Below are 12,756 nucleotides of genomic sequence, written 5' to 3'. Positions count from 1 at the left end.
GTAACATTATAAGTAAAAGTAGAATGTGTCCAATACTATTCTTCAGCATTTTTATAATGAACATGCACATACCAAAATCATGGCTGTAAATGAATATTTTGTAAGAAAATGGCTGGCTCCCTGTAAGTGATGTGCTATAAGAAAATCACACATAAGGTAGTAATTGACTATATGAAAAGAAAAATAATTCACTTTTATCATGAAGTTATTCAGTTTATTTTTCATTGTAATCTGTAAATACTAAAAATTTTCAGAAATGGTTACTTTTTGTGCTTGTACAATATCAACATTAACATATTTATACATCTACAATTACTTATCAACACATACAGATTAATTATAATGCACTTTTGTTTTACAGAACTATAAGAAAAAACAGGCACAATACATTTCAGTCCCTAATAATATCAACCCAAGTGTTTTTATACATTTGTTATCATTGATTCCATTTTACTGCATAATGGACAGAATAAATCATGTAATTCAAGAATTGAAGAGTTCTTCAAGTAAAATTATTATAAAATTTAAAATTATCTTCATTGTTTATATTCCATTATGTTTGTATTGTTTCATAATGGTAATTACATATGTATATTGAGGTAAAGTATAACATACTGAAAATCTCTGAATTGGAATGTTCTACATGTTGTCATGCAATTAATTGTAATTTTCAACTAAATTTGTATCAGAACAAGACAATCGTACAGCAATTATTTTTTGCCATTTCGTGTTTACAGTAGCAATAACAAATCATACGTATAGCAAAGAATAGCTAGTGGTCCCTAAAGCATTGTTATAACCATGCTCAACTGTACGTATTTCAGTTGGTCTTTTGGAATTCTTCTGTGGGAAATCACAACATTAGGAGGTACACCATATCCATCGGTTCCTGTTGAGAGGCTCTTTCAGTTATTGAGACATGGACATCGAATGGAGAAGCCAGAAAATTGTTCATTAGAACTGTAAGTACACTGTACTTTTGTAAGCATAGTATTTCATATAAGTAATCAGTTATAAGGAAAACAAATTCATATTTCAATTATAGTTTAGTAAGGTCTATACCCCTCCCCCATATAACTACACTCTCAAAGTAAAAAACAAAAATGTAGACATATGTTTTGCTTTCAGTTTGTTTCAAGAACATGAAAAACAAACAGATAGATATTGTCAATTCAGTAGAGAATTTGAAGTGTATTTTTTAAAGTTAATAAATAAAGGCTTTATACATTTACTCATAAAACAATCAAATTTAAATTAAATTTCTTAGAAATTCTTTGTAAATTTTATTTTTATAGGGGAAGAATAATTTTCCCAGCATTTAAATACAGTTTTGAAAGTTCAAGAGAATTAACTGAATTTTGAGTATGGTTACATAGGTTTAGGTTGTCTGTATAATGTCAGGTCACTGGCGATCATTAAGCTTTCTATCATCCATTCATATATTATTATACGTTTGCATATAAATGAATTATTTTTCAGTAAAATGGTATATTAGATCAACAATGTTTTGATTTTTATAGCTACATGATCATGAGGAACTGCTGGAATGCTGAGCCCATTGAACGGCCAACATTTTCTTTGCTTGTGAAAGAACTAGATCATATGTTGACCATTTTTTCAGAGGAGGTAGAAATATGCTTTGTGTTTTCCAAACATGTTAGAAAATTAGCAGAAAACTGTGATGACATTTAAATTTGCAATTAATTGCCACTAAAAAAAAATATTTGAAATTATAATGTTTAAAAGTGTATCCTGTATTGGGGGTGGGGGTTTTACTTAAATAAGTAGCATCATCCAATGAAGTTTTTTTTAAACAAGATTTTACCATCAACACATAAAATCAACTGAGAAAACTAAGTTTTGTCAAGAAATTATAGTTGTTTGGCTTCACCTTACAAAAAAGTTATTATTAATTTTTTCTGAACATGAGAGAAAATTTAATGATTTTTTTTTCTAGTGTTGATGTAGTGGATTTAATGCTGTTATGACACAGTTAAGTACTCTTCTAGTCTACATAAAAATTTAGATAATAATGGAACAGTGATTTTGACTAACAGTTGATATATTAATAGATTAATGGTCTTCTAGTTGACATTTATAAAGAGAGAGACTAAAACAAGCTAGATGTAGCAAACGAGGGAATATAATTGAATTTATTGTTAGTGTTCTACATTCTTCAGGTTTTATGTACAGCATACCATTAATAAAATAAGTATCTGACTGAAAGTATGAAGACCAGTTATAGCAGACAGATGTTTTTCAAAATCCAAAGTAAAGCCTTAGAATTGGTCATTCCCACCTATATTATTACTATACTTGCTTGTTCCACCAAAATGTATTTATGTGTATTATTTTAGAGCTTGATCAGTTTGGACAGGATTTAATATTTTGCTACTTAGTGCTTTGTAACTCTTCAGTAGTCAGGACTATTCAAAATTCTGTATGTTGCCAACCAACTGCAGAGTACAGATCTACATCATCTGTGATTCTATAGTTCATCACTATTCATGTATTTTTGTATGGGGCATGAATTTTGTAGCTTGAAATTTTAGTGCTGTCATATTGTTTCAATAAGACCTTTGGATTCCAAAAAAGTTATTTTATTTAGCCTGGTGTTTTTGATTTTGGTATATATATATGTTTTACAATATTTTCTAAAGAGAGAGAGAGGAAGAAATCTTTGACAATAACTCAAATATAAAGTTTTTGATAAATTTAATGCTAAAAACATGTTTTTAAAGCTAAATCTATAATGTTTTGATGAATTCAGTGTTAAGTTAAATCTGTAACAATGATAACCTTTGATACTTGACTCAAGAAATATGTATATCATAACTAGATTTTACTTAGCTGTGTTATAATGAGAAGTTGTTTGTCAAGTTGATGTCTTGCACAAAGCAGCGAGGTACATCATTAATAGGAAAAATCATGCATAAGATAGAATGACATTTGGTGCTTTATTAGCTCACGTAATTTATTCTAATATTACTGAATATATCATCATCAAAGGTGTGCAGTGCAGCCACTACTCACTCTATCATTGTTGTAATTTCAAGGTATTTTACACAATCAATCAAAGTCTGAAATTTGACAGGATCAGACAAAATTAGTTCTTCAGCAAGAAGTTTTACCAGATCTATTGTAAAACAGCATTAATTTTGATTTTGTAGAAGTTTTTTCTAACATTAAGGTACCTTTATAGATTTCTGCCAGATATGAATTTCACTATGATTTTATGTCACATTACTTACCTGTAGTGAATCCCACACAGCTTTGTAATAAGTTCATTTATTTATTTATTTTTTACTATTAGTATTATTTATACTTTTGTTGTTTCTATTTCTCTATATTAGTTTTATTTTCTATATATTGCTTTATATTATCATATTCTCTGACTTCCATTCCTTTTTCGTTTTATTTTTCTAGCCTATGAAAACTGTTTTAACATCTTTTTAACTATTATCACTCTTATGTTTTTGATGTAATGTACATATTTCTTTTGTACAAACTAAACCTCACACCAACATCTTCAGTTATGATTGGCTAGTCTCCAAGGCCAACTCACTTGGAATGTGCTGCTTACATGATGTCAACATCTGTACCTATATATTACATTGCACTCACTAATCATCACCCTTTATCATCCTGAAGAAGAAGAGTGAACTATTTGAAAGCACTCAAGTTTTGGGTAGAATGTTATATTACATTATTAAAGGTACCTTTAGGGATTTCAAGCTGCAAGCCATATTACTATGATTGTTATGTATATTAAAGGGTTTTTTTTGGATTTCAAACCAGCTAGTTTTACTTTGTTTTGAAAATTTAATGTACTTTTAGGGATATCTGGCCAACTGAAAGTCATATTAGTTTGATTTAGCTATGTAACTTTAAGGTGTGTTTATGTATATTCAGGTCAAACTGATTATCCTAAGATCAGTGGAATAGGTCCACTGAATAGCATGAGATTCATCAAAATATCTATGATGAAGTAAGTCTGGATTCTAGAACTTTCACTGAATTCATGATAATGAAATGCAATGGCTGGACACTATTAAATACAACTGAACAATTTGTATCAAATAACTCAAATGCAGTATGTGTAGTTGCTTAGATGCTGGACTGTCAATTTTACTGTATCATAAGTTGACTATCTTCCTCAAAGTTGTTTACCATGCTTTTCCAATCAAGAGTATATACTACATTGTTTAAATCTACTGTTTCTTACTTAATGGGTAACTTTGTATTTACTGTGCAATTGGTGCTACTCACCGCATTGTTATTCTCATTCAAACAGGGAAATTGTGGACTCAAAATATCACCAGACACTATTCTCTACATTCTTGCACAACATGTATCATTACAACTAAAATTCTCATGGGTAGAACAAAGCAATAAAGACAGCTAGAATGAAATCAGCTTAACGATTTTCTTGACTATGCTTTTTTTCTTGTTTTATGTGAAAACTGCGCACATACAGAGAATAACTGATAAGTTTGAATAATACTATATTTAAATACAAAGGTAAAAATGCATGATGAATCAAATTAATATAATTTTGCTTTCTTACACTAAGGCATTTTTAGAGGCTTTTAGTCAGTGGTGAATTATATTCTGACATGATTTTGTTTCATTGCTGTGAGAAAAAGTTAAAAAAGGAGTTTATAAAGAGGGAGTTTAAATATCTGTAGTTATAGATAAATAGGATTTCACAAATTCAAATAAAAGAAACCATTTTTAATTTAATTTTTCTTTCCTATTAGACATTATGTATGAATATATCTTGAACTACAAAAGTGTTTTAAACCAAGCAAATATAATACTCTAATGTATAGTACATTTTAAAGATATATATCATCAATAGAATTAATTAACATTTCTAAAAGTTTTAAGAATGACTTCTATCATGCCAAGAATTACATGGGTCATGTGTTTTGCTTATTTCTTTTTATTTCACAGAACTATCTTGACTTGAGTGCTTCTTTTTCTGTTCTGGATACTCCTCCATCAAGTGATTCATCTTGTAAGTTAAATATCTCCAATATTGAAGTCACCAATGGTGAAAAAATATAATTTAAGCCACAGTAAAAAATTGTATTTGACATGTGCACTACCAGAGAATATTCTCTGTTTGAATTATTTTAGTGAACTCAATTTTACTCATGTCAGAACTTCAAATGAGTGGTAAAGGTGGATCAGACTATTTAGTTAATGCCTTGTTTAATGTTTATGATCTGGCCCAAAATTATATAAGGATAGGTTATGGAGGTTCAAATATAGGAGTTGAAAGCTTTTTGTTCATTGCTATTTCTCAGGATGAAAACTTATAAGATCATTTGAGTGCTTCACCAAACAATATGAATATGCTAGATTCTTTACTTCAAATTTCAACTAAGGATATCTTCTAAAGAATTAGATAAGCATTCATTTCTGAAGCTCCAACAAAATTTTGTGTTAAGTTACATGGCTAATCACTGCATAATGTTTTAGATGTAAAAATAACATATAACTATTACGCCTACTGTTTAAACAATAAACTTACAAAAGAGTGTAAAATGATTGAAATTTTAAGAATTATGAATGTTAAGTGTAGACATTTCTAATATCATTGTAAGTATTATGTTCATATAAATTTTTGGTATTAAATTTTTAATATTATCTGTTTTAAGATTATTGTATGTTTCTCAAACATACAATAATCTTAAAACAGATAATATTAAAACCTAGCCATAATTTAGACTTCATAGTTAAAGAATATTCAGAATTATTTGTTTCTTCCCCAATTTATTTTTCATATTATACATAGCTTTGAAGAATGAATAATATAATACATTTTATTGACATTGCATGTATTTTCTCTATATTTTTGCATAAAATTTATCTATTTTTTTAATTTCTTTCTTTCTCAAAGTTTTTGTAATTCAACATTGTACCCTTGAACAACAAACCAATCTCATTTAAATGTAGATTCCTTTATAAGAACCAACTTTTGTTTAAACTTGAGTACTAATGAATACTTATTTTTATAAGGATTAAAATAAAGAAAATGCTGTGAATAACTAAATTAAAGCTTATTTACGGATAAAACAAATAATGGTTGTAAAATTTCTTTTTACTTTATTTTTCAAAACTGTTTTGCTATGTTACTTAGCATCGCCCCCCAGTGGCGCAGCGGTATGTCTTCGGACTTACAACGCTAGAATCCAGGTTTCGATACCCGTGGTGGGCAGAGCACAGATAGCCCATTGTGTAGCTTTGTGCTTAACTTCAAACAAACAAACAATACTTAGCATCGACAGGTGGATACATTTGACTAATGTAATGAAATTGTTACCGTATCAACTGCTAAGCAACAAAATAAAAACAAGTCAAATACAGTTGTTTAACAGTGAAAAATTAAAATAAATATAATTTCATTTGTGTACTGGTTAATACTAGGTTTTTGTTTTATAAAAAAAAAGAACATCTTTGTTTTTCTTCTATTTATATTATTTTCTATGTCAATAATCTTGTCATCTGAAAAACAAAAGAATAATTATTGTAATTCTGTTATTCAGATGTATCCACATGACAGTGCAAGGTAATACTAGCAAAGCAAAGTGTTTTTTAAAAAAAGTTTTTAAAATATAGTTACTTCTTTTATCTATGAATAAAACTTTTAACCTTCATATTAAAAGTTCATCCTTTAATTTAACTCATGAATAACTGTTTAACTTGAATTGGCTTAGTGTTTGATCTAGTTGTTATGTAAATTAAATATTAAATTAAAAGTGTTTATTATCCATTCAGTATTTTTTTCTGAATAATGTGACATAGATCAATATTTTTATAATTTAAAATAAGTAAGACCTGATTGTTATCATGCAGGTCTTTACAACTTGATCTGAAACTTGCATTGCATTTTCCGAGGTGTACAGGATTTGTTTAAATCTACAGTTATGGTATATTTGTTTTAAATGTCACAATACAAGTAATTTGATGCACTTTATGATAGTTTTATGTCTCATGATTAAAGTCAATAAATGCATTAGTGGAAAATACTTCAATATTTTAAGATATATAAAATGAAATTAACTGTCCTATTAAAATAACAGAATAGGGAAAACAAAGTTGATTAATATTTATTTAAACATATAACTTAGGTATTTGTAGAAACAATATACCACATTAAAAATATATTTACTGTAAATGAAACTACAACAAAACTGGCAAAAGATTTCTTTATTAATCTATAACAGATTTTTGCAATTTTAAATAGGTCCATCTAATAGGTAGCACACAGTTTCTAAATGAAGCACAATATCAGCAGGTAGTGAACCTCCACACCAGGACAGTCAGTTTTTAAAGGGTGCTCATATCAATAGAGGACATTCCACACATACCCAATGAGTAATATAGAATGAGAAAATGAGCTGGCTATTGCAATATATGGAAGTGCTGAGCTGCCAAGAATTACACTGATACTTATACAGTGTGAAGTTTAGCATTGTCTTATTGGAAAAGAGGGTTCTTGCATATAATGTATAGAAGATAACACAAGTTGTAGAATGTTATTAGGAAGTGTAAATCACTATCCCACCAAACATGTTCGTCCTTTCAGCTGTGGGGGCATTATAATGTGATGGTCAATCCCACTATTTGTTGGTAAAAGAGTAGCCCAAGAGTTGGCAGTGGGTGGTGATGACTAGCTGCCTCCCCTCTAGTCTTACACTGCTAAATTAGGGATGCCTAGTGAAGATAATCCTTGTATAGCTTTGCATGAAATTCAAAACAAACAAACAAACAAAATCACTATCCCATACATAACATCCAATAATGCATCATTGTGGTCCAGGTAGAAACTTGATTTGTGAGAAAAATCAACTTGTATGTGCTGTATTACTTATACTAGCACAAGTGATTCTGCATGAGCAGGGAGTGGGCATTGGTGGCAAAATGGCAAGAAGAATTGTAGCCCAACACTGCTGCCACATCTCTAAAGGAATTACTATTCTCTTTTAGTCCAACAATCCATCCTCTTTCAAAACCTGTTAGTTGCCAAAACAACATTGTTTGTTGTTGTTGTGACATCTTACTGCAACAGGACAACACGTTTCCTGTCATCTGCGTTCTTATATACATGGTAGATCCAGAATAAGAATCTGCACTCCTTATATCATTTCATTCTGTACACTAGATACTGCACATTTCTGTTTAAATTTTTTTTCTTGTTATGGACTAATAGGTAAATATTTGTGTGAACGTTTTGTCTTAATTTTTTTCTAAGTAAAACTTTAACATGCAAAAAGTGTAGGAAAGATATCTGGCTCATATACCAAATTTTTTTTTGTTGCATGGCAAGATAGTTGTGGGAATACAAAATCATTTTTGATTTGTCCTAAGTTTGAATCCAAAGAACAATGTGTTATTTTGCTTTAGAACTGATTTAGCTCTACATCTATTGTCTTGATAACTTTATCAGTGTGAAAATAATGGTTCGTCTTCCCAGTGCCCATTTTATATCCACTTCCTAGTGTCAAAATAGTCAAAGCTCAAATTGCTGGTGTTTTTATATAAATCACTACTGCTAATGTTCACGTTGCATTACATTCAATAATTTTATGTTTTGCCTATTACAACACTCATTGTCGAGGAATGACCAAATAAACTGTGTGAAATCATTTATTTTCTTCTTAACATACTTAAGAGACCCCAGTAGTAAGTAGTAAGATTAATTTCAGTCATTTGAGACTAACAAACAAAGTCAGGTGTCCACAAACAGATTGGTACATATATAGTTCAGGAAACTAAGGGATTAATAATTACGAAACAAAAGGAAATATGTAAGACATTGAATTAAATACTCCTGTATCTATAGGATTGGGTCAGAAATCGCACATCAACGAAATATAATTATGAAATACTGTATTGAGAGCTCTATTTGGTACAAATATATAAGTATATGTATACTGTATTATTTAAAATTATTTGTTACCTGTCTTTTTCTCTATGCATCATAAAAGAAAAATTCCATTGATCTGAGAGTTATGACTGTCTCCATATATTAAATAATAACATGAATATGTTCAGGAACACTATCTAGCAAATACCCGCAAAAAATGTAATTTTATTTTTGATGTATTAACGAAGTGTGTGGCTAGTCAGAAATGTTTGAAATAAGCAACTTAACTAGTCAACTACTGAAATATTTTTTTCACATCATGACGTTGTTGTATACATTAATGTGTTTTTGTTTAAATGTAATACACTTAAGCGTAAAATATGTATAACGTATATTTGACCTAAATATTATACGTATCATTTTCTATAGATTAAAATCTGTCTTGACGAACTATTTCTTGAGATATACTTTTTGTTTAACCGTAGGTGAGAAAGTATAGCTTGATCGATTTGGCAGTGTTATATTTTATCCTTCCTATTAAAAGTATCTCAAAACAACCTACTACATTTATTTACACAGTAGTCTCCCTTCCCTCCAGTGGTTCAGTGGTAAGTATGAAATATTATAATGTTATAATGTTTCTATACCCGTGGTGGGTACAGTACAGATAGCCCACTGTGTAGCTTTATGCTTACAAACAAAACTTCCACAGTACCCGTTTTAGTTCTTCTTTTTCATGTAATTGTTCCAGCTGCATTTCTTCTGTCATATAACTTCATCACAACTGGATCAGTATGTTTGTGCCAATGTATATAAAAATAAAATGCCAACTACTTTAGATTAATGATGTTGTATTCTTAATAAGTTTTAAAACAAATAGAAGCTTTAGTAAATTATAAGAAAAACTTGATAATCTAAAAATATATGTTATTAACGGATGAAAATGTAAATCTGCTTTAAAATGTTTAGCTAGGCTCATCTTTTACCTGCAGGTATAAGCTCGTTTGGCACCGAGTTTTTAGGTCTTTGAGGGCCTGGGAGGGTCAGGTACATTTGGACCTCTTCCTCCTTCCTGATTTGAATTAATGATATTAAAGACTGACAAATGCTACTTGAAGGTATTCAAACACAAAACACTGTTTAACTTCTATGCCTTTTTCAGGGCCATGTCCTTGAATATAATGATAGTAGCATTTAGTGTAGTTTAAAATTTGATCACCAACAGTTACAAACAGTTCATACTGTAGTAGTTCGCTTAATTTGGTTGTGCAAGATCACAAACAGTTCCAATATTAGAAACACTTGTTCGCAAGAGATATTTACTTACGCGTATTTATACATAAATACCCTTTTTTAAATACCACAATAGTATATATTGTTTATATATATTGTTACGTCTCCGTTTGTTAGTTAATTTTCCGTAAAAATTCTTTCCGAAGAAACTTTACCGATACAAGTCCTTTCTTAAATAAAACTGGTTTATTCTTTCTGAATACAACTTTCGAATTCGATGACGAGGAACCCACTTTGTCGAAACGTTGTACATTTGCTGTTATGTTAAACTTATATTAAAGTTTTTCTTCATTACCCATTCAAGCCGTCTCCAGCCATTATGAATACAACTTTGCAATACACTTAATTTCCACAGTCACGCTATAACAAACGATATAATTCACAACGAACGTCTCACTTGCTCGACTCAAGAATACGTCTCTCGCTCTCACTCTGTCCACAGTTCAATTACACATTGTTGCCGTCACGTCTTGACCGTCTTATATGTACAAGAATAGTGAAATCTAGTAACCTCCCGAGGCTTCATGAACGTTCTAGAATTGCGTGACGTGTTACTATAGTCACATGACCTCCGCTGTCGTAACAGTATTATAAGCCTAAAGTAAAGATGTAGTGGGATCACCTAGCCTAGAGCCAAGTGCATAAAATTCATAATGAAATTTAAAATATCGATTCAATTTTAAACTTAAATAGTTTCTGAATTAAGCATTTTCTGTTATACCACCAACGTTTTTAATAAACAAAAACAAACTTCTCTAATAAACTGGAGACTATATTAAGAAATCAACAAATCTTTTTTCCAATTTTGTTGTCTACGTTAAATTTTATACTTTCAGTACATCGACTAACAACAATATTAAGTTATACTTTTGTTGCTAAGCAAAATGGCATAAAAGCCGTTGTTTGAACGTAGTATTACCAAAAACGCACCGGCTTTTCTATATATTAGCAGTTCATATTCCTTTAAAAATTCGTAAATATTGAATGTTATTAGGGCTTCGTTTCAAATTTAGACTATCTTTATCTTTAATTCTATTCTGTATACGACAAATTTTTTTTTAACTTTCGAAGTGATATATTGTCATTTATTAAAGTTACAATGTTTCATTCTTGTGTTTTTCTTAGAAATAAAAAAGTATAATAAAATCTAACATTGCCAAAATTCTCAAATCAAATTAGTAAGTATTGGAAGTTCTCATGAAAAGAATTCCATTATGAAAAGCGTACATCAAGTGTATCTTTCTACAACTATAATATGAAAATAAAAATGTTCACGAAATTTTTGAAAAATACAAAGTTCGTAGTTAATGGGAAAAAATATATTTTGGAACTTTCACGAAAAGAGTTCCATTTTGAAAGGTATAAATCAAGTACATTTTTCTACAACATTAAAATGAAAATGAGAATTTTCATGAAATTTCTTAAAAATACTAAGTTTTGATGAAAAAATTATTTTTTCTGGAAACACGTTAAAAAGTACTTATTTTAAAATAAAATTAAGTGTGAAACCTCCTATTGTCATTATTTCTCAGAAAAATGAGAAGAACGAAACATTGTGACTTTAATAAATTACAATATATGGCTTCCAAAATTAAAAAAAAAAAAAGTCTTATCCAGAAAAGAAACAATATAAAGATGTAGTTAGTGTGTAAGGAAAACCTAATAAACTTCTAGATATAAGAATTTTAAAAGAACTTTCTTTCCTTGAGAGTATAGTAAAATCGAACATAGCCGAAATTCTCAAAACAAATCATGGGATAAGTATTGGGAGTTTTCATGAAAATAATTTGTTACGTATTACAACTTATCCTGGACGAGTTTCCAAATTGTTACCTCATTTATTATAATTTCGAATAACCTGAAACTGAGTTAAATGATAATTTTGATTTAGAAATTAAATAAATGTCGATATGTATCGACTTTATAGTACTTTCCAACAAGATTTATACACACATTGTTTTTAATACAAATATATTTTAATATACAAACAATAACACAATAACAGTTATTATAAATAATGATCTATGTACAAACGTTTTACAAGCTTACAAACAATATTTAATCCTCTATCTGGTCTGGAATTTCTTAGGTATCCTATCGAGGGTTCACGATGATCTGATAAATTTTGAGTAGATGTAGATTCAGTTCACTTAACAGGGAGCTAGTTAGCTCAGTTCTTCGCCGGCCAAACACGCCGAGTTGTTCACCGATGACAATATATAATGTTACAGTAAAACTACTAATGGCCGATGTGAATCCACTGAAGTTTAATAGTTTGTAATGTTCGAATTCTATAAACGTTCCTGGTCAAAATAAGAAGTTCCCGATTAATAAGAGTTGTGACAATCACAGTTATAGCTTCCAAGGTTTATAATACACCAACTATGGGAAACCAATAATATATGATGTCTTTTGGCGTGTCGCATTGGTTATCTTTATAGTCATGAGGAGAGTTTCTCGAAATTTCTGCTAACGTAATAATATAAACGATCCACCAGTGTTGATGTACACATATATATTGTTGATTCTTACACTCGATAATTTTCTACAATTTTAGTGAATAGGCGGGAATTTCGCAATACAGA

General features: G+C 29.6%; 1 protein-coding gene across 1 annotated transcript in view; it reads left to right on the top strand.

Annotated features, from left to right (window-relative positions):
• LOC106472764 (fibroblast growth factor receptor 2-like) overlaps positions 1-9,722 on the top strand; it is a 45,759-nt gene extending 36,037 nt beyond the window's left edge. Inside the window, exons 12-14 of the mRNA XM_013933421.2 lie at positions 825-962; positions 1,521-1,626; positions 4,957-9,722. Coding sequence (XP_013788875.1) covers positions 825-962; positions 1,521-1,626; positions 4,957-5,070 — 358 coding nt within the window. The 3' untranslated portion in view covers positions 5,071-9,722. The remainder of the gene's footprint in view (positions 1-824; positions 963-1,520; positions 1,627-4,956) is intronic.
• The last annotated feature ends 3,034 nt before the right edge of the window (positions 9,723-12,756 follow it).

This window comes from Limulus polyphemus, unplaced genomic scaffold (genome assembly GCF_000517525.1).
Source record: "Limulus polyphemus unplaced genomic scaffold, Limulus_polyphemus-2.1.2 Scaffold5590, whole genome shotgun sequence".
In the NCBI taxonomy this organism is placed as follows: domain Eukaryota; kingdom Metazoa; phylum Arthropoda; class Merostomata; order Xiphosura; family Limulidae; genus Limulus; species Limulus polyphemus.
Note: the sequence above shows the minus strand (reverse complement) of the source record. Positions and strands in the feature narration are given on the sequence as shown.